This window comes from Pezoporus wallicus, unplaced genomic scaffold, assembly GCF_028554395.1.
Source record: "Pezoporus wallicus isolate ANWC-B61680 ecotype Strahan unplaced genomic scaffold, APGP_CSIRO_Pwel_v1 contig_3812, whole genome shotgun sequence".
NCBI lineage: Eukaryota > Metazoa > Chordata > Aves > Psittaciformes > Psittacidae > Pezoporus > Pezoporus wallicus.
In genome coordinates, this window is record NW_026639618.1 from 4,516,586 (window position 1) to 4,540,211 (window position 23,626).

The 23,626-nt window shown below is 37.3% G+C and overlaps 1 protein-coding gene across 1 annotated transcript in view; it reads left to right on the forward strand.

The window, feature by feature from the left end:
* The window catches only part of CSMD3 (CUB and Sushi multiple domains 3), a 599,019-nt gene extending 586,466 nt beyond the window's left edge, over nucleotides 1–12,553 (forward strand). The window contains exons 69-73 of the mRNA XM_057415252.1: nucleotides 827–985; nucleotides 3,856–3,968; nucleotides 5,838–5,925; nucleotides 8,974–9,109; nucleotides 10,426–12,553. Of these exons, the coding sequence (XP_057271235.1) occupies nucleotides 827–985; nucleotides 3,856–3,968; nucleotides 5,838–5,925; nucleotides 8,974–9,109; nucleotides 10,426–10,585 (656 nt within the window). The 3' untranslated portion in view covers nucleotides 10,586–12,553. The remainder of the gene's footprint in view (nucleotides 1–826; nucleotides 986–3,855; nucleotides 3,969–5,837; nucleotides 5,926–8,973; nucleotides 9,110–10,425) is intronic.
* The last annotated feature ends 11,073 nt before the right edge of the window (nucleotides 12,554–23,626 follow it).

A 23,626-nucleotide genomic window follows, 5' to 3' on the forward strand; every position in this document is an offset into this window, starting at 1 on the left:
TGTTCTGTATAAGATACTATACTGCTCACCCAGGAATAAAGATGTGATTTTTCACAATTTTTAAGTCTTGCACTTCTTTTATGTAGTGCTAATTTGAATTGCTTTACCTAGATACTTCAGTATTAGCCTTCAACTTAGCCTTCAAAAAAGTTAATTTTTAGGCTAGAGAAAGTAGTTTATCTAACTCTGTCTAATGTCAACTCCAATTTTACCTGGTTTGCTAAAGAAGACTATCTTTGGATGTCCTGACTAGATCCAAGAGAAACTTTTCTGTGTTTTTTAAGAGAGCAGACTTCTTAACTAAAACTAGCTTTTGACTATACCACTGTTAAATGTTTATTGATAATTAATAAAGACTTAAAAGTAATTCCTTTGCATAGGAGGTTTTGGGGGGGGGGGGGTTGTGGAGCTTTTTGGATTTTTGTCAGTTTCTTTTTCCTTTTCTTTAACAGATATACTACTTCAAAACTGTTTGTCAGTGATGTACTGCATATTAGTCATATTTTTTTCATTCAGAAATTTTTTTGCAATCCTGATTAATTGCAAATAAAGTGTATAGGGATCAGTTTTCCTGGAAGTAGAGTAAAAAATTTCAGTCAGATAGCAAATCAACAGTATCAGACTCTGCACCATGCAGTTTCCTTGCTTGTAGTTTGTAGATCCACCATCTAAGTGTTGGTTTTTTTTTATTATGCTTAATAGATTTAAAATGAGACAGTATAAAGTAGAGAAAATACTCATTTTTAGCATACATTTTGCGGGATGCTTGACTTCATAAGCACTAAATTTTTCAAAATGTTTTGGAAATATTTGATGTCTGTATTAGTTCCAGATGATGTATTTGCCCAAAATTATATATGGAAAGGCTCTTATAATTACAAAAGCAAGAAACAGCCCATGACTTTGACAGTCACAAGTTTCAATGCAACTTCAGGAAGAGTAAATGCAACACTTACAAACAGCAACATGGAATTGCTGCTATCAGGTATGGGATAAAAAAAAACTTATTTTCATTTATTTTTTTTTTCTGCCTTATATAAATTGGTTCCCTGTAACTTTATGCATAAAACTAAAACTTTTAACATCTTTTGCAAACTTCCTTAGCTTATCAAAGAAATTTGCATTCTAGTTCACTTCCTTTTCAAAGGTGGGATTTTTCAACCTTTACATTCTCTCTCACTTTTTAAATTTTGGAGGGGTTTATTATATTTGGAATTAACAGTCAATGAGAAGTGAAAGAATCATCCTGATTCTCATGCTTCTCCTGTCTTCCTGTGCCCTTCATCAGTGACAGAGCATGAGAGACTGAAAAGTCCTTGACCAGGGCAAATGCTACTTAGTAAAGAATAAAACACCGGTGTGTTATCAGCATTATTCTCAAACTAAAGCCAAACCACAGCACTGCATCAACTGCTAGGAAAAGAAATTAACTCTATCCCAGACCAAACCAGGGCAGCCTGTATCCTTCCAGTCTAACACTCCTATAGCCATCCCACCACATTTTTGTTGTGCCAGTAAGGTCGTAACCCTACAGGCGTGCACATGCTTCTAACTCCTGTTTATTCCCTGTGCTACATGGGTTTGCATACAGGCATTTAAGCTTAACCCCCAGTGAAGCCAACTTACTGGGTGGAGTGGCTGGAATTCCTTTGTGCTGCTCTTCAGGTGTTCTCCTGCTGAGCTCCAATCCCTCTGGGCATCTCTCACTGATACTGGCATCAAACGTGGCAGGAATGGAATGGATTGAGGTTTCCCTCTCCTGGCAACTTTAGTTTAAAGCACTCTTCACCAACTTGGCAAACCTATGACTGAAGATGTTCTTCCCCTTCTCTGGCTGATGGACCTCATCAGTCCCCAGTTGACCAGGTTTCTCAAAGTGAGTCCCATGGTCTAAGTAGCTAAATCTCTGGCGGCGGCACCAGTCCCATAACTAACATCTCTTGATTCACCATACTCAACTGGCCCTTTCAAACTCCTTCCCGTTGACTGCAAGGATTGATGGAAAAATTGCCTATGCTCCAGAGTCCCTTACCACCACTTCCAGTGCTCTGTAATCCTTCTTGATATTCTTCAGACCGTTCCTTGCTGTACCACTGGTGCCTATGTGGAACAACAGCAGTGGATAATAGTCAGTGGACTCTATGAGGCTTGGTAGTCTCTCAATGGCATCCCTGATAGGAGCCCCCAGTAGGCAGCACACCTCTCTGGGAAGTGTCAGGGCAGTATATAGGTGCCTCCACATCTCTCAGAAGAGTCACCTACTACTATCATCCATGACCTTTTCTTAGTTGTGCTGGTTACACAGGGAGCAGATCATGGTGATGCACTGAGCTCCAGTGTCTCTCCTGATTCAACAGATCTTTCCTCTTCAGTCTGCAGAGCAGTGAAGTGATTCTCCAAGGGCACTTCAGGCTTCAGGGGAAGCCTCTTCCTGCTGCAGGTCCTTGCCATTGCAAGCTTCCCTTCTTCTGCATTACTGGCACGCCTCTCTTCTGTGTATTCCGGTGTAGTTCTTGACTGGCCGTGGGCTGCAGGTCCACTGCAGACTGCTCTTGGAACGAGGTGTTCAATTCCTTTTAAGCCTCCCTGATGTTACACAGCCTTCTCACCACCTCCTGCAGCTCAAGCCATGTGCCGCAGGAGGTCCTCCACATGGGCACACCATCAGCAGGCAGGTCTGCTGCCTGTCCCTGCTCCCGGAGTGAGGTCTGGGCACTTCCTGCAGTCTGAGGTCTGCACTGCAGACTCTCCTTCAGCAGCTCCATCTGGGTGGAGGCATTGGCCAACACCACAGTAGGTACTGCAGACCTCCCAGCTGGAGCTACAGCTTTTGCTGGCAGACTAGTGCCCACCATTCTTCTTTCAGCACCAGATAAGATGAGCATGCTTGACCTGTGCAGACAGTGCCCATTTGCTGGCCTATGAGGCCTTCCGATCTCTCCACTTGACCAGTAGAATGCCCCTCCCTCAAAGAGGTGCCTTCCCTGCATGCCCTTCCGTGCAAACTGCCATGCAAACTGCCACGCAATGCCCTGACTGAGATGCTGCACCACGTTTGCCTACTCTGTTCACATCATTCCTGGTCACTCGTGCTCCCTAGAGCTGCACTCCATGGGAGTAGGGATTGGCTGACGTTACTCCTGGCCCTGCCTGTGCCTTGTCAACCACTCTCATGTGAGCTGCCAGCTCCTGGCAGGTCCTGGTGCTCTTCTGGGGTTTCCCTGGTTCAGGAAACCTGCCCAGTACTCTGTGGTCCCTGTTTCAAAATCCCTGTTTTGTTGTGGAACACACCTGCACTGGAGCTGTTCACCTCAGTGAGTGAGGAATGTCTGGAAGAAAATGTGTCATAATACTGACTGATGAAGAACAATTCAAATTTTTGAGATATTTACAAATTTAGAAATTTTTAATTTAGCACCAGCTATTGGAAAATAATTTAGATGTGGATCTTTCTAGTATCACCTTCTTTACCTGATGACTAAATTAGCAATACTGAAAGTAGGAATGCAAAGTTAGAATGCACTCTGCCTGATTCAGAACTGTGTTTTCCATCTAAAATCAGACTACTGTCAGTTTGTCTGTCTAATGCTTGTTAAAATAACTGTTAAATAACAGCTGTGTGTATAGGGTTTCCCTTCTGTCATCTCTGCAGGCTAAGCAGTTTCCATTGAAATCTTGGGATAATTGAAATAATTTCACAAAAGAATGCAGCTTGCTTAAAAAAAATGTTTGTTAAAATGCTACATATTTTTCTTGCTTTACCCTTTTAAGGCAGCAGATTAAATGCTTATTCTTGAAGATGAAATTATTTCTCTTCTCAACACAAATATAAATTTTAAAAACTATATTCTACAGGAGTGTATAAAAGCCAGGAAGCTCGGCTAATGCTCCACATATATCTCATTAAAGCACCTTCCCATACATCTGTGAGCAAGCTGAAAGATGAAAAATGGGCTATGGATGGTTTTGTGAGTATATTTCTGCTACAAAAGAGAAGGAAAGATTTTTTTTTTTTTCAAATCATGATGTTTTTTAAATCAGATGATGTTTTACATTGAAAAAATACCGAGAAATATCAAATGGAGTCTTGTTAGCAATACTGATTCATTAAATGAAATGGAAATTTTATTGTAAGATATAGGAAACCAGTCTGATGAAAAATATGGGAACAGTCATATTGTGTAGGCACAATTCTAATGCATGTTAACAGAGAAACCTTTGTCATACTTCTCATTGAATTTAATTCCAATATATTGAGGAATTTTATCATCATGACAATATATCAATTTGTAGTAATATTTTAATATATAATATTAATATAATAGCAATTTTCTATCATTAGGCTAGCAGTCATGTTTTATTTTTTGGTGATGTTTCGAGAAATACGATGAAAAAGCTGTATTGTTATGTGTATGGAGAAAACAAAATAGATAGTTCCAATTAAGCATTAAGCCCCTTTGAGGTTCTGGGACCGAGGTTATATTTTAAAAGTTTACTTTTTATGAGGTTATACTTTAAAAGGGAGAAGAGAACGCATGACTGGGAGGAAGAGAGGTGATGGAAAGGGATAAATGAAGTACCAGCCCAGGTGACTAGAGCTTCTTTAAACCATGAAAAGGAAACCCTGTCAGAGAACAGACGGGAAAAGCAAACATTGCCCAAGATAATGCTAAGGCTGGAAAAAGCCTGAGTGTGATGAAGGCTTCAGACACTTTATTTGCAAGAGAAGGAAGTAGATTTTTCAGAAAACAAAGGGCTGATTATGAGCACATACATCCCTTTTACACCATCTCATTTGTTATGGAATTTGTCTGTTTTCTTACATTTCGCCTACTGGTAAAGTACTGCAGATATGCCGATGTAAGTGCACATGCCAACAGAAGAGGTCAACATTGAAGTGAATGAATAAATTTATACAACTTGTGGCACTGGTGTGAAAACAAAGCAAAAAAAAACCAAAAAAAACCAAAAAAAGCAGCTTAAAAGAGCTTAATAAATATATTGGTAAAAGGGCTTAAATCCCTGGCTTGTACAAACTTTAGGCTTCATGAACCTGCTCCTGAGGTGAAAAAAAAAAGAAAAGGTAAAAGCAAGAAATTTACTTTCGAACTTCTAAATGTACAAAAGTAACAGTACAGTCCCTAAATTCCATGCTGTATACATACTGCTCCTATTTGACCAGTTTCTTTTTGTTTTCAATCCGGGAAGAGCTCAAACAGGTTATTTTAACCTGAAGTAAGAAATTCCCCTTCTTCAGTGAAAACATAGCTTCAGGTCATTGCTGAACACACACTTAAGGTTCCCTTAAACTTCTCTTTCTCAAGGAACCTGTCTCGGGACAAATGAATTTAAAGCTAAAAACTATCCTGGGAAGCAAGTATCTGTAAATTTGTATACAGTGTTAGTTTACCATGTGCTTACCCTAACAAAGGAGATATTCATAGGATCACAACCCTTTCCTCCTTCTCACAATAGGGTGATCTACAATATAACTTGACCATCTACTACCTAAATAAATCAGATAATTATGAAGTGTGTAAACTGCTTAAAAATATTGACATCATGAGTTACTAGAAACTTTGTTTTGTTGTTTTTTAAAAAATAATACAGTTACAGGTAGTATAAGGTATTATATGTGACCATAAGCCAACATATCTAAGTTGTTCCTTCAACAGTTCCGTCATTTCTTTTGAATTTTATAAATTTTCTAGAAAAAAGGAGGGTGTTTTTAATGGGGAGTAGCAACTACCAGTAAAGCATATTAGGGTATCTCTATTACAAATAACAGATAGCTTGTAACAAAGTTCCCCCCGTTTAATTCTGAGTACTTTTTACAGGTTTCTGCTGAACCTGATGGAGCAACATATGTTTTCCAAGGATTCATCCAGGGTAAAGATTATGGACAATTTGGACTTCAACGATTAGGTATTCAGCAATTACGACTTTTTTTTTCCACTTCATTGTTCCATATTTTCTTTTATCATGTCCAGTATTATAAGGGTATCCACAGGATGTTAACAGAATTGAAATTTTATAGAAAATTGAGCTAGTCATATCTTTAAAATCTCATTTTAAGTGTTTTGTCAGAAGTTGTAAGGGGTTATGTATGCCTTGCAATGTACTGCTTAGTATTGATACGGCGAAAACTCCAGGAACAAACTTGCCAACAAAGTTTTCAAGCTGACAAGAAGGTATTCTTTATTGCGGCGCCGGGAGACACAGGGGATAGCTCCTCCTAACGTGTGTCTCCCCATTGCCACGCAAGCCATCCTTTTATAGCCACTGTGCATACATACATATTCATGAGGCTACGTATGGATTACATAATTTTCCAGAAAGTTCCCCGCATGCGTACAGAATTGTGGTGGTGGTCTCTGAGGGTCGTTTACTTCTTCCAACAATCTTCATCACTTCTGGCAGCCTTTGAAGCACGCGCAGTAGATGCTCATAGCAGTTTAATTGGTTCATTAGCACCAGAGACATAATAATCCTCCTATCCTCCTACTTATCAGTTAGTTTAACTGTAGCCCATCCTGGACACCTGCGGTTCCCAGATACTCCTTATCCCTGTGTCCTGTTCTTCTAGACTGTTTTTCTTAAACTATGTCACAACAATAACGATTTATCTTGTGAGAATTCTCAATATGTTCTCTAGCTGTACTCTATTTTTTTTTCTCTATGTATCCTGCACCTCAGTAATTTTCCATTGCTACTGTTACAAAGCCATCAAACTTAACATTACTTAAATCTAATTCTAAAGGTTTCTGTATTCTATTTTGTGATTTTGTGCCCCCTTGTTTCAGTATAGCTATCATCTATTTGTAATGTTTTGAGAAATGTTTTTTCTATGAATATGTGTAAAATGCATTTATTTTCACATCTCACTAACTCTTTAGAAAGCCCATGTTATAGAATGCTTTTCTAAACCGATTTCTTGCTAATGGTGCTAAAAAACTTTTCATCTAAACATTTGGTAGAAGAGTGCAACTGAAAAATATTTGCAAGTAATTTTTTTATGTTACTTTTAAACCCCCCAAATCTTACATGGTAAGCACTTATTTTGCCCTGAAAATTGACTTCCTGATTCTATGCATTCAATTCTAATAGTCTTTATTTATTCTTTCTAGTCTAACTAATAGTCTTCATTTATCCTTTCTTGGAGAAGACAGCTTTGATAACAGAGCTCTGGTAACAGCATTCTGTTGTGCTTTATAAGAAAAAAAAATTCATTTACTTCTTTGATACTGTCTCAGAACTGTGGTATTTCTCCTACCGCAAGAATTTGAATTTATTAATACTGAAATCTTGAATGATAAAATACTATTGAGAAAACTTTAGAAGAGGAATCACTTCTCACTAATGCAGTGGGTCCTTGGAGTGCATATCTTCACATAAAATTCCTATATGTGGATGCAAAACTAGTTTCTTTCAGCTGCAAAGTATTGTCCACTTTTTTTTTTTTTTTCAGTAAAACCAGGAAATTCTTTAAATTTTGAGTGTGCTGGAAGGGTTTATTAATGGATATATGAATTAAAGGCATTTTTTTTTTTTCTGGTTTTCATTCTTATAAGTCACAGTAAAATGCAATACGTGGGGAGGGAGGTCTTGTTTTTCCCCGTATTTGCATAGGCAAATTCTTTGAAAATAATTTTTAGATATATCTTTTCAATAATTATTTCCTTTAAATTAATATAAAAGGTTATTTCCCTTTAATAACTTCTACAAAATATTTGTAAGACATCCTTGGCAAAGTGTTTGATAAAGTTTTATGAAAATTATATTCTTAATTTGATTTTGTGGGTTTTTTTTTAATTTTATTTTTTTAGTTTTGTAGCTGTAAGATTCTTTTCCTGTAATATAGAGAAGGTACTTTTTATTGGTTTATATCTTCTAGGAAAAAAAATGGTTTGCTAAGGTTTAAATTCTGTACAAGATTTAATTGTAGTTAATACAATCAATAATACAGTTATGAAGAAATTTGCATTGAACACATTTTGTTATCTGTTACCATTATTTCATTCACAAAAACACAGAAATGGTTTATCTGAAACAAAATAGTTTTATTTCTGTTCCCATAAAATTTTCCTACCAACATTTTTTTTTTTTCATTTTTTATATTTTAGTATATTGATTATCTGTTTGGTTTTTTGGTTGGGTTTTTTTTGTTTGGTTGGTTGGGTTTGGGTTTTTTAATTTCTATATATTGCCTTGTAAGATCAAGAAAGTCAGAAAATATTATGACCTACACAATTTTTAAAAGTCCCCTTTAGAGCTTAAAAAATAACTTTGAAGCTGCATCGTTACTCACTTCCTCACATAAAAAAGTTATATATCTTGTCTGGGTAGATAATCTAGGTAATGTATTCCTCAACCATGCAGCAGATCATATTCTTATTTTTTCATCACTCTCTGGCTTTAGCTCTTATCAATTGTTCCTACCTCTTTCATTCATGAATAGCAGCACCAAATGAAATCAACATGATGAATTTTCAGGTTGCCTCTTCAGATAATTTACCCTTTCCTTGAAATGATGTTTGCTTTTCATACATGCAGTATTTATTAATTTCAAATTAATCAGTAATACACAAGTTAATCAGTAATATAATCAAACATATGCATTATTATATAATTGACTTTTGGTAACAGAGAACATTAATGTGTATTAATAACATCCAAAACTTGAATCCCATATAGAATTAATGCAGTAAGATATTTACCATAACAAAATATATTTATTGTTGTCCCAACAATTTGCATCCACTTATTAGCTGGAATGTGGCATGCCACACTACATTTACTTTCCAGGTGGTCTCAGCATAGAATTGCATATATACAGCTGAACAAATTATAATGACCCAATCTCAAGGTATTATTGAATTCTGAAGCTTATGGAGTATTATGTGCTGGTGGTAGCAGAAACATATAGAATACATTACTTTTTTATTTTATTTTCCCCTTATTATTCTTTTTTAGGTCTTAACATGTCTGAGGGTTCAAATTCTTCTAATCAACCACATGGTACAAATAGTAGTTCAGTGGCCATTGCTATCCTTGTGCCTTTCTTTGCCCTTATATTTGCTGGGTTTGGCTTTTACCTTTATAAACAAAGGTGAGTACAAATTAAGTATATAGAATTCCTGTATGACTTGGTGTTTTAGAGCCTTCAATCTTTATTAGTGTAAATAATTTTTTCTGTAAAACCATGAAGTGTTTGCAAGGTATGCAAACCTACCTCCATTAGGTCTGGCATAACAACTAACAGATCAGTTTGTTGTACTGTTCTGTACTTTCATTCCTACCTATTTAAAATGTTATAAATTTCTCTTTTCATAATAACAAAATGGATGCTATAAATTATTGGCATATGGAGAATAATATAATAAATAGACTTTGTGTGTACTTACAGCTGATTGCCTGTATTTTTTATATGTGACAGAATTATGAGTCATATCTTCAGTAATTTATTTTAACAACTGCTCTGTTTATTGCCTTGCAAGTGTATGAAAGTATTATGCCATTGCGAGGTTTCATTATGGAACTGTTTCTGCATATGAAATTATTAGTTCATGTGTAATTATGTTACATAGCCACCAGTCCTTTCAATTTCAGTAGTCTAAATTCAACTGTTTTGTTATAAGACCAGTATTAGGTCTTTGGATTTATCTTCAAGTAATCTTTTTTCTATAGCTTTAAAGCATTAGATGACTAAAGAATATTTAATCACTTTAATGAAAAGAAAATTCATTGCCTACTAACTGTCAAAATGGAGATTTACATCTGGAAGCCTGATAACAATTGTAATAAACTGTGCTGGATAACATTAGTTTAAAACACATCCCATCATTTCTAAATGGTACCACTTGTTTTGAAGAGCTTCAGAATGTGAAAAAATGCTCGTGTAACATTTTTATACATCTGCTGTAACTGTGTGGAATAGGCACTTGTCTTTATATTTTATACTGATCATTTACAATACAGTATGCATTTTGCATAGCAATATAGATGAAATGTTTTTAAGGGATTTAATTTTTATATTTTGAGTTATTTAGTGAATAAGAAAATGTTTCAGCTATAAAATCATTCTTGATAAATTTGTTGAGTCTCCAAATACAAAAAGGAAACCTCAGTCATCTGGCTGGGGAATTACTGCATTTATTAGAAGATTTTGTTTTACTCTTAACTATTTATCATCTAATCATCCAAAAGGAAATGCATACCACTTCTCAGGTTAACTATGTTTTTTAAGTGAACACCATTTTAAATGAATCATAAATCCTTTAAACTTTGAGAGGGTACTAACTTTGATCACACATACTGTAAAAAAAAACCAAGAGGTTATATTTAGCTCCTTGTTCAGATTCTTAAAGCACATGAAGTCAGCAAAGAAAACTGCAGTTACAAACACTCTTTGTCTTTCCTCTACAGGACTGCACCTAAAACACAGTACACTGGATGCTCTGTACATGAAAATAATAATGGACAAGCTGCTTTTGAAAACCCCATGTATGACACAAATGCAAAGTCTGTGGAAGGGAAAGCAGTACGATTTGACCCCAATTTGAACACCGTCTGCACAATGGTATAATGTGGTAATGATATGTCTTCAAAGTCTGGAATTTGACACACAACACAGTGCACACACAGTTCACTGATTAGAAATAAAAAAAAAAAAAAAAAAATTAAAGCACACTTTTCAGGATATAGTGGGTCACGTTTTCCTGAGAATAATAGACAAGAATGGGTTATGGTTATTTTGTTTTGATTTTGTTTTTCATAAACTGGATCAAAATTCTTCTTCGTGTATAACATGGAGAGTTTAAAAAAAAAAATTGCTGCACTCCATGAGTGCTACTCACAGTTTATTTGCTTTTTTAAAAAGGAGGTTATTCTAAAAACATAAAACGTATTTGCATATATTGGAGGAGCATCCACTATCAGTATTTCTGTGCTTTATAAAAACTATAATAGAGGGATTGGGTTAAAAAAACATTATAGGTAGAAAATAAGAGCTATACTTACAGGAGACAGTAGGTCACTGACTTCTCTTTAACAGTCATATGCTACATCTTTTTTATGAGTTTGTACCTTTTTTCATTTATTGAGCCTGTTAGTATTTTATTTTTCTCAGAACAGTTAAGTTTTACAATTCCAGAATATACTATTTAGAACTCAGCAAATACAACTATTTTCATGTGACAGAAGAAAAACTAAAATATCATGTTCTTATTTAATGGATTTCCTTCCCTGCTTCACATATTCCTTCCTTTTTTATGTTCCAAGTCAAGCTTCTTTTCTCTGTTTCCATTAACAATACCTATAAATGGTCTACATTTCTTTTGTCAGTCGTACAACTAGACAAATTCTGCAATCAAGAAGCTAGTATGAATTGAGATTTGTCATGTGGCTATATTCCTTAATGTTGAAGACCACTCAAAAGAGTGACCATCCTAAGTTTTTTCAGAGGTGAAACATAATGGCATTTCCAATTAAAGAGTGCAATTTACAGTAACATTAATAATGATATCCATAGATCAAAAATTCAAGAGTCCATTTTTCAATCTGTACTAGTTAAATCTAGATTGTATCACATCGTTTTATTCCTTCAGCATTTTGTCAAAACACATGCACAAAGCATGGCGAAATCCCGTTGAAGCTGATGGATTTTAGCAGACTTCATTGAACTTGGGATCAGGCCTATAAGGCAAGAGGAAGCTATAATTTGGAAATACCATGTTTTTACATCTTTTTATCTATGTATTCCATACTTTATGGAAACAAATCCTTACAGCTAATGATTTAAAATTTAATATATTACCGTAGTGCAATGAAAAGAAAAAAAAACACAAACATATAAAGCCATGATCTTATTAGAGACAACACATTCATTTTAGGGACAGTTCAGATTCCTCAATCCTCAGATGATAGAAATTTTAGACATTCCAGAATCACTTCTAAGGAAACTGAATTTTTAGTTTAACTGTTATTTCATATCAGACTTATTCAGTGGCAACTCAGTAATTTATTTGATGTAGGTCATTGTCTTCCGCATGACTCACAAATGCTGTGTGTTAGCCAGTGTGAATTACCTGTTATTGTCCCTTTCAGACATTAATAATTCTGTGAAAATCTAAACTTTTTATTACCGTAATAGAGAGTGCCTACCAAAAATCATTGTACCCAGGATTGCTGCTTGGATTTCTATAATGTTTGATGAATTTCTTATAAACCATTTTACAACACTTTGTTTTGAATATTCATACAATCTGTCAAACTTTATTCTACTAAAAGGATGCTGGTTTATACTTTATACCATTGGTTGTTATTTATTCTTGTTTATTCAAATGACTGCAATAACTATGATTCATTCATTAATGTTACAGTTAATACATTTGAGATTGTTTAAAATGTTTCTTCTGCAACTGGCTACTCCTCTTATATTAATGCATACACTTTTGTAAAGAAGTATATTTTTATGAAAAAGGATTTGTAAAAGTATGATGTAAATTTTCAGTGCAATGTAAACAAAATAAAAATGGACAATTGCTTTTTTTAACCATGTTTCTTCTTTGGAAGATGAGCTTTAAATTAATTTCAGTTATGAAGCCAAGAGAATAACCAAAATAATAATTCAAATATGGTGTTTTGTGGGTCTTAAAATCAGGTTATTTTTTTCTGAACCTTCCTGTGAATTTTAGATGATGTAGCAAGAATTTTAGGTGATGTAGCAAGAATTTTAGGTGAAGTAGCAAGAATTCTAGGTGAAGTACCAAGACTCAGATTTCTTTCACAAATAACAATGAGACAATGTGTTACACTGAAAAAAAAAAAAGACCTATACTTGTCAACCAAATCAAAAGCACAGAAAACCTTCATTTTTATTTTAAAAGGAGAAAAAAAAGAAAAAGAAAAATTAAATGTTCCTCAAAGTTGTAGACAGCCTACTTTGCACATGAATTTTGCTACCTTTTTCTGGAGGAGTGTAGAGGATGTACGTATTAAGAAACAGTACCAATGCATACAGTGTTTTCTGTCATTATAAGAAAGCAGTGTTTCCTTTTAATGATGTTGAACTGCAGCGTAGGGTCTTAATTATTTTACTATAATATTAAAAGTGTCTTTTAAGTATCCCTTTTGCTTGGAAACATGGAAAGTGGATGACAAATCCTGATCAGAAATGATATTTATAGGATAACTGGTGGAAAAAGAAATGGAAATTCTGTTGTCATTTTTGTGCTCTATATAAACTGAAAAGGCCCATTCTGGCCCATGCTGAAATCACTGAAGGCTGTGTTGTTAAATACTTTGGAAAGAGGAGCAAGGAGTCACTGTAAATATGATACTGTAAGGAACATGCACTAATATTTTTCTGCAGGAGTTCTAGAGCAAATTGGTTAATTCTCAAAAGCAAAAGAAAAATACTATTTCACAGTGGCCAAACTTTCATATGCAACCCAGAATCTGAAGTTTCTGTTTTTTTGGTTTATGCATTATATGTTTTAACATATAAAAGTAAATGAAACTTACATAGAACTTGTTCAACAGTTCTATTAATGCTCAAGCTAGTGTCCATTTTGCGTTTTTCAAGTTTTATACTGACTTCATTGTAATAGAGAATTAAGTTTTCATAATAGTTTGTTGAGTTTCCGTTGTTGGGTTGGATTTGTTTTTTTATTTTGTTTTGGGTTAGGGATGTTTGTTTCTTTGTTATTTGTTTTTTACTGTAGTTCCTGAGGTGTGTGACTCATAAATCGTTTATGTGTTAACTGTTTAGCTTTCTAGTAGCGGAGTGGTTAATTTTCATTGGGGCATATGGAATTTCATATTTCAGTTCTTGACTGGAGTTGGTTAACAGAGTCTACTCACTGTTTCTTGTTATTCTAAGGAAGGTAGCTGAAACTAATTAGACTGTCCCCTGTGAGGGTGGTGAGACACTTGAACAGGATGCCACAAGAAACTGTGGATGCCCCATTCCTGGAACTGTTCAAGGCCAGGTTGGATGGGACCTTTAGCAACATAGTCTATTGCAAGGTGTCCTGGCCCACATCAGGGGCATTGAACCAGATAATCTTTAAGGTCCCTTCCAACCCAATCCATTCTATGATTCAATGATGGTATGATTATGGAAGCAAACATACTACAAATAAAATCAGAAGTGTAAATTTACACAGTTAAGCAGGACTGATACTAAAACGATTATATGAAAAAAAAACCCACTGTGTTCCACATTCATTATTTTCTAGATGCTGAACCTATGGCAACTTAATATCCTGACTTGCTCAACCAGGAGTAAGAGTAGGAGTAGTTCTGAAAAGTAGGTCTCATACTTTTGTGAAAAATTATTAATGTTGAAAATATATATAATTCTCTAGCAATTAGTCAAGTATTCACTGAATATGTTCTTAGTGCTCCATACTTTGCTGCATACAAATCATGCCAAATCAGACATACTAAGCTGATTAGGTCAAAATCCTCCAGGGCAGCCTTGGGTGTTGCGATCATGAGATGCTCAAATTTGAGATCTTCAGGACAGTGAGAAGAGCGTGCAGCAAGCTCACTGCCCTGGACTTCAAAAGAGCAGACTTTGGCCTCTTCAGGAACCTGCTTAGGAGGGTTCCATGGGATACAGCCCTAGAGGGCAGAGGGGCCCAAGACTGTTGGTTGATATTCAAGGATCACCTGCTGCAAGCTCAGGAGTGTTGCATCCCAACCAGAAGGAAGTGCAGCAGGAGGGCCAGGAGACCTCCTTGGATGGATAAGGAGCACCTGAGGAAAATTCAATTGAAAAAAGAGGCTTATAATAAGTGGAAGCAAAGACAGGTGGCATGGGAAGAGTACAGGGATGTTGTCCGAGAATCTAGGGACCACGTTAGGAAAGCTAAGGCTCAGTTAGAATTAAACTTAGCTAGAGGTATTAAAGATAACAGGAGGGGATTCTACAGGTACATAGCAAATAAAAAACAGACTAGGGAGAACGTAGGCCCCCTCAGGAAGCTCGTGGGAGAAGTGGCTACACAGGATTTGGAGAAGGCTGAGGTTCTGAATGACTTCTTTGCTTCGGTCTTCACTGCCAAAGGCTCTGACTGCACCACCCAAGTCTTGGAAGGCAGATGCGGAGACTGTGAGAATGAAGACCTTGCACCCACTGTAGGAGAGAATCTGGTCTGAGACCATCTTAAAAACCTGAATGTGCACAAGTCCATGGGACCTGATGAGATCCATCTGTGGGTCCTGAAGGAGCTGGCAAATGAAGTTGCGAAGCTGCTGGCCATCATATTTGAGAAATCATGGCAGTCAGGTGAAGTTCCCAACAACTGGAAAAAGGGAAATATAATCCCATTTTCAAGAAGGGGAAAATGGATGACCCGGGGAATTACCAACCAGTCAGTCTCACCTCTGTGCCTGGCAAAATCTTGGAGCAGATTCTCCTGGATGGCATGCTAAGGCACATGAAAATCAACAAGGTGCTTGGTGACAACCAGCATGGCTTCACTAAGGGGAAATCCTGCCTGACCAATTTGGTGGCCTTCTATGATGTGGCTACAGAGCTGATGGACAGGGGTAGAGCAGTTGATGTCATCTACCTGGACTTGTGCAAAGCATTCGACACTGTCCCACTTGACATCCTTGTCTCTAAACTGGAGCGACATCAATTTGATGGAAGGACCACTCGGTGGATAAAGAACTGGCTGGATGGTCGCACGCAAAGTGTTGTGGTCAATGGCTCAATGTTCGGCTGGAGACCAGTAACGAGTGGTGTCCCTCAGGGATTGGTATTGGGACCGGTCTTGTTTAACATCTTCGTCGCTGACATGGACAGTGGGATTGAGTGCGCCCTCAGCAAGTCTGCTGATGACACCAAGCTGTGTGGTTTGGTTGATACGCTGGACGGAAGGAATGCCATCCAGAGGGACCTTGACACGCTTGTGAGGTGGGCTGATGCCAACCTCATGAGGTTTAACCATGCCAAGTGCAAGGTCCTACACCTGGGTCAGAGCAATCCCAGGCACAGCTACAGGTTGGGCAGAGAAGAGATTCAGAGCAGCCCTGTGGAGAAGGATTTGGGAGTGCTGGTCGATGAGAAAATGAACATGGGCTGGCAGTGTGTGCTTGCAGCCCAGAAAGCCAACCGTATCCTGGGCTGCATTAAAAGGAACATGACCAGCAGGTCAAAGGTGATCCTGCCCCTCTACTCTGCTCTTGTGAGACCTCACCTGGAGTATTGTGTGCAGTCCTGGTGTCCTCAGCATAAAAAGGACATGGAACTGTTGGAACAAGTCCAAGGAAGGGCCACGAGGATGATCAGGGGACTGGAGCACCTCCTGTATGAAGACAGGCTGAGGAAGTTGGAGCTGTTCAGCCTGGAGAAGAGAAGGCTGTGTGGAGACCTCCTAGCAGCCTTCCAGTATCTGAAGGGGGCCTATAGAGATGCTGGGGAGGGACTCTTCATTAGAGACTGTAGTGACAGGACAAGGGGTAACGGGTTAAAACTTAAACAGGGGAAGTTTAGGTTGGATATAGGAAGGAAATTCTTTCCTGTTAGGGTGGTGAGGCACTGGAATAGGTTGCCCAGGGAGGCTGTGAATGCTCCATCCCTGGCAGTGTTCAAGGCCAGGCTGGACGAGGCCTTGGGTGATATGATTTAGCGTAGGGTTTCCCTGCCCACGGCAGGGGTGTTGGAACTAGATGATCTTAAGGTCCTTTCCAACCCTAACGATTCTATGATTCTATGATTCTATGAAAATACTTTTTTGTCTGAAGTATACTGAGAACACACTTTTAGAAAGTGCCTTAGATCCCAAACAGACTGAAGAGAAGGTAAATTTTAACCTCAAACCAACATGAATTAGTGTTCAGAATTTTATGCTCTAGCTGAATGTCCACATTTCTAAGAATATATATAATGTTTATCAGAGGGAACTTTGGTTTGAATTACGTAGTACTGATAAAATAATTTATATTCCTAAAATAAAATAGGCTGTGTATGGAAAAAATATTTATATATTTATCCTCTTTTCCAATACTTGAATGACAGGAGGTTGTATCTGAACACTAAGTATCCTGTGGTGATTCTTGTGAGACATTCTGCTTGGTGCTTTATCATATTCTGCAATGATCAGAGTTTTGCCAGTTAAGTGCTATAATCAGAATTTGGAAATTAAAAAAATATACCCGGCCTCTTCAAATTGTGAATAGATTCTTCTATAAGACAAGCAGAATACAGAAGGATTCTGCTCCCATATGTCAATAGAAGTATTTGAGAATGCATGGGAAATCATCACATTTATCGTTAGCCCACCAAGAGAATGACCAGTAGCATAAGTTGAGTAATGAGTCCCTAAGATTATTTCTTTTATTTTCACTCATGCATTCGGAAATAGATTGATGCTAGAAAAGTGGTCAGAAGACCCTAAAGATCAAACAAAAAGAAACCCAACACACAAGTCTGGGAAAGCGTAAAGGAATAAACAGATTAATGTTCTGTGTTAGAACGCTAAATGTTGTTATATTTGATCAGTGATTCTGAAACCAGATGAGAAGCAAGAAGCTGATGTGACTTTATCATCCACGCACTCAGAGCAGCTTAACCTGTTGATTCCACTTATATCTTGACAACATTTTTTGTTCCTCTACCTCATATCTAGTGAATTATTTCTTACCTGTTTGAAAAGTTGTTTGATCCAAAAAAAATTTTTCAGGGGGACAAGAAATTAGAAAGTCTTTCTTTACTGTGAGGGTGGTGAGGCACTGGGTTGCCCAAAGAAGTCGTGAATGCTCCATTCTTGGCAGTGTTCAAAGCCAGGTTGGACAGAGCCTTGGGTGACATCATTTAGCGCGCAGTGTCCCTGCCCATGGCAGGGGGAGTGGAAATAGATGATCTTAAGGCCCTTTCCAACCCTAACTATTCTGTGATTCTAACAGGGTACATCTTATTGTAGTGATCTGCTAAAAACTATGATTTACATGCTTTTTGATGGCATTTGGGGCTTTATTTTTTATTAAAGTATAATTAATATATTCTACCTCTTCAACCAACAGCGAATTGTAAAAATATTTTGAGACTTGTAAATTTATACTTCTCATGTTATTTGTAAATGTACTTTTAAATTACATACATAGTCATGAGATTCTGGCACTGTCAGTGTTATGTAGAATAAAATACTTATTTCTAAAGTTACGGACAATGAGAAAATTAATGAAAAGCTCTCACTGCACTTATGGCTTTTTTTATGTTGCCTATAAGAATGCCTAAGATTACTAAAGACGAAGGACATATATTAGATGTAAGACTGATTAATTAAAATGTATTTCCAATAAAGTAACTGTTCTTTCCCCCTTTTATTACCTTCTCCAGATGCTGAAACTATGTCAACGTGATACAGATTATCTCTAACCAAATCTAAAAAAAGGCTAAGTGCACCAAATTGGTGCCTGTGATTCTAAAATATGATGATGATGGACTTTGTCATTAGTGAAAAGCAAAAATAATGTTTGGCCTGGAGTAAAGAGCTTTCCTGTAAGTGAAGAAATTAATACTTAGCACATGTTAATGAGCTTAGATGAACTGTCAATTGTCAATTTTGAGAAAGAGATTATATAGCACAAGAAAAATTCAGGAGAACAGGCAACTGTCCTCACCACAGCCATGGACTCCAGAGATTTATGCAAAGTGACAAAAGCAATTAAGAAAGCTAAGGGGCTAATAGCTAAGGAACCTGTTAAGGCAGATGTCTATATCGTTCCTAAGCATGTCCAGAAAATAGTGAGGACTATATATGTACTATATATACATATATTTATACACATATATATGGCATATATATACACTATATAAAACACAATTTTATATATATATATCTCCATGCAAACATATAATGTAAAATAAAACCAGTGGTGATGAAGTTTTCCCTATTTTCTTTTAAAGAAAATCAAAATGTATGAAATATATACTCTATATTATGTACATATACTATATATAACATAGTGTATGTATGTAATATTTAGTGTATTATACTTTATATATTGTAATAAATGTATATACTGATAATGTTCATTTACAAGTAATGAATTCTCATAAAGTATTTATTGCTTCAAATTGCAATATATTTACCACATACTTAGCCATATCTGCAGAAAGATCTTGTCTATAGATCATTGCAAAATGTAAATGCTTATGGTAATAAGGTATGTAATATCTTTAGTAAAATGCTATATTTACTGTTAAGAGATTACAGGTGTGAATTACAATCTGTAAATGCCTTTATGTTCATGGAAGATGAGGTGTAGTTGTCTGAAGGTTAATTTTATTACAGTGATGTAGAAATACAGAAATTACAGAATCACAGAATTAAGGAATGATTAAGGTTGGAAAGGACCCTAAGAGCATCTAGTTCTAAACACCCTGCCATGGGCAGGGACACCTCACACTAAACCATGTCACCCAAGACTCCATCTTACCTGGCTTTTAACATTGCCAGGGATGGAGCATTTACCACTTCTTTGGGCAGCCTGTTCAGTGCCTCACCATCCTCACAGTGATACGGAGAAAACTCCAGGAACAAACTTGCCAACAGTTTTCAAGCTGACAAGAAGGTATTCTTTATTGCGGCTCCGGGAGACACAGGGGATAGCTCCTCCTAACGTGTGTCTCCCCATTGCCACGCAAGCCATCCTTTTATAGCCACTGGGCATACATACATATTCATGAGGCTACGTATGGATTACATAATTTTCCAGAAAGTTCCCCGCATGCGTACAGAATTGTGGTGGTGGTCTCTGAGGGTCGTTTACTTCTTCCAACAATCTTCATCACTTCTGGCAGCCTTTGAAGCACGCGCAGTAGATGCTCATAGCAGTTTAATTGGTTCATTAGCACCAGAGACATAATAATCCTCCTATCCTCCTACTTATCAGTTAGTTTAACTGTAGCCCATCCTGGACACCTGCGGTTCCCAGATACTCCTTATCCCTGTGTCCTGTTCTTCTAGACTGTTTTTCTTAAACTATGTCACAACGATAACGATTTATCTTGTGAGAATTCTCAATATGTTCTCTAGCTGTACTCTATTTTTTTTCTCTATGTATCCTGCACCTCAGTAATTTTCCATTGCTACTGTTACAAAGCCATCAAACTTAACATTACTTAAAACTAGTTCTAAAGATTTCTATATTCTATTTTGTGATTTTGTGCCCCCCCTTTTTCTCAACAGTAAACTTCTTCCTTACCTCTAACCTGAAGTTCCCCCGTTTAAGTTTAAACCCATTACCCCTTGTCCTATCACTACAGTCTCTAATGAAGAGTCCCTCCCTAGCATCCTTGTATCCCTTGAGGTATTGGAAGGCTGCTATGAGGTCTCCACACAGCCTTCTCTTCTCCAGGCTGAACAGCCCCAACTTTCTCAGCCTGTCTTCATACAGGAGGTGCTCCAGTCCCCTGATCATCCTTGTGGCCTCCTCTAGACTTGTTCCAACATTTCCATGTCCTTCTTATGTTGAGGACACCAGAACTGTACACAATACTCCAAGTGAGGTCTCAGGAGAGCAGAGGGGCAGGATCACATCCTTTGACCTGCTGGTCATGTTCCTTTTGATGCAGCCCAGGACACGGTTGGCTTTCTGGGCTGCAAGCACACACTGCTGCCTCACGTTTATTTTCTCATTGACAAACACCCCCAAGTTCTTCTCTGCAGGGCTGCTCTGAATCTCTTTTCTGCCCAACCTGCTGCTGTGCTGGGATTGCCCCAACCCACATGTAGGACCTTTAACTTAGCTGTATTATGTCTTCATGAAAATACAGCAAGATTTTTTTAAAGCAGAATTAAAAAATAGAGTGGTAACTGCTCAATTAAGTTGCAGAACTATAGATCAATACAAGTTAAGTAACACCTGAAGCTTTTTGAGGTACAGTTCATGAATGTTAGAGACTGAAAACTAAAACTATGATTTCAGGCAATGTTTTTCATGTGAAATTTCACAAATACCATATGAACGATAGAAAAAGGTACATTGTCAAATGCTGTAACAACCTTCATAGACACCTACAGTGAACTTAGGCATTATTAGTCTCATAACTTAAAATGTCTTCTTAAAATTGATCTTCTTTTATCTGTTCTTTTCCATCCTTCAACATTCCAGGACTAGGTTATCAGAAAACGTGGAAAACTGGCAGAATACAGTGCTTAATGATGTTGTGGTTTAAGCCCAGGCAGTAACTCAGAACCACGCAGCTGCTCGCTCACTCCCTCCCCACCTCTTCCTCCCCCCAGCTCCCAGAGGGATGGGGAGGAGAATCGAAAGAATGTAGCTCCCACGAGTTGAGATAAGAACAGTCCAGTAACTAAGGTATAACACAAATCACTACTGCTACCACCAATAATAATAATGATAAGGGAAATAACAAGGGAAGAGAATACAACCTCTCACCAGCTGCTGACCAATACCCAGCCTGACTCGAGCAGCGATCTAGCCCTTCTGGGTAACCCCTCCAGTCTGTATACTGGGCATGACATGCTGTGGTATGGAATACCTCTTTGGCTAGTCTGGGTCAGGTGTCCTGTCTCTGCCTCCTTCCGGCTTCTCCTCCTCCCTGGCAGAGCATGAGACTCAGAAAGTCCTTGGTCAGAGTAAACATTACTTAACAACAACTAAAAACATCAGTGTTATCAGTGTCGTTCCCAGGCTGAAAGTAAAAAACACAGCACTGCAACAGCTACTAAGACTGAGAAAAATGACTGCTACTGCTGAACCTAGGACAAATGACAAAGCCTCTTTACATTGCTTTTAACTTCGGCTTTTTTAGAAAAAAAAAAAAAAAAAATCCCACAAACAAGCAAAAAACAAACCCTGAAAGGAAAATGATAAAAACACATTAACATCAAACACATTCTTCCCTGAGATATTTAAAGAACAAAAAAATAATATATCTACTGTTGATAATCTTAAGGATCTTTTCCAATCTAAATGATTCTATAATTCTATGCTGTTGTGTAATATGAAAAGATGCAAGAACCTGGGAAGTCCATATAGCATTTGTAAGTGATATGTAATATCACAATAATATGGGTCTCACAGACGAACAGATTGTCAGTTATGATTCTTAGTCATAGAAAAGTCTATGAAAATCACTAAGAAAACAGTTACTTAATTCTATTCTGTCTAGGGTTTTGAAAGTTCAGTTTCTTGTTTACTGTTTACAAGGAAAGATGTGTCCATCCAGAATCACATTCTGTATGGTACTCTTCTGAAAACACTTGCAGTCCACAGATACCTCCAGCCCTTGACTTCTTGACTCTGTTAGCTGAGACTATCTAAGTACTATATGCAGCTAAACGTTTCTGGCAGTATTGTGCTGACATTTAAGCTGTGTTTATGAAATATTTCTGTTTTGATAGAGCAACAAATTCTGTGGGGTTTGTGAAAATATTCTCGAGGAGATAAGGCTATATAACTCAGACATAGAAACAAAATTACAAATTCTCAGAAGTTGAATATGTATCTTTATATATATACATGTAAAACTCTCAGTATTTCTTTCTAGTCCATTTTTCAACTTCAGGCTCAGATTCTTGTGGACTGATCTGCAATAACAGAAAACTACAGTTATGATAGCCAGGAATATGGCATCAGGGTAGGAAAAAGTTTCAAGCAGAGCTTGTTCTCACAGAATTATAGGATTATATGATCATAGAGTAATTCAGACTGGACAGGAGCTCTCTATTCCAGCCTCTTGCTCAAAGCAGGGTCAACTGTGAGGTCAGCCAGGTTGCTTAGGGCTTTATCCAATTGGGTCTTAAAAACCTCCAGGAATGGAAACTGCACAACCTTCCTTGGTAATCTTTTTCACTGTCTGACTGTCATCCTGGGGAAAATGTTTCTCTCCATGTCAAGTTCGAGCCCCCCCTTATGAATTTTATGTGTTGTTTCTTGCCTTCCTGTCATGTATTACTGCAGAGATTTTGGCTTTGTCTTTTTGAGACCATCCTCACAGGTATGAGAATTGCATTAAGTCCTCAAAGCAAAGTCATCTTTTCTCCAGGTTAAATAAACCCAGGTGCCTCAATAAAATTGCAGCCAGTAGAATGCCTTCGTCAAGTGCAAGATCTCCTGTTTCTTCATGATGGACTTCATAATGTTCCTTTAATCCTGTATGGATCATTTTGGATGGCAGTGGTGCCCTCACCAGTACTGGCCATTCTCTTACTCACACTTTCTCATTTGCAAATTTTCTGACTAACTGTCATCTCCTCTAAATCATTGATATGGATATTAAACAGGATGCTTTCCTGAATGGGCCCCTGAGAACCACCACCAGCCTCTTGGTTAGGGTAAGCCTACCCTTTGATCCTGATCTCCCAAACAATTTTTTATCCACCCATTGAAAGCATAATGTCCTAACTTAGACACGGGAATATTTTGGGAGGCTGTTAAAGACTTGAAGTTTAGTCAAATGACATTACTGCTGTCCCTTCATCTACAAATATAGTACATTTTTGTTATAAAAGACAATTCTCTACTCTAGCATGGAGTCCTTCCCATGGGCTGCAGTTCATCATAAACTGCTCCAGCGTGGGTCCCTTCCATGCATGCAGCCCTTCAGGAACAGGCTGCTCCAGCGTGAGTCCCCCATGGG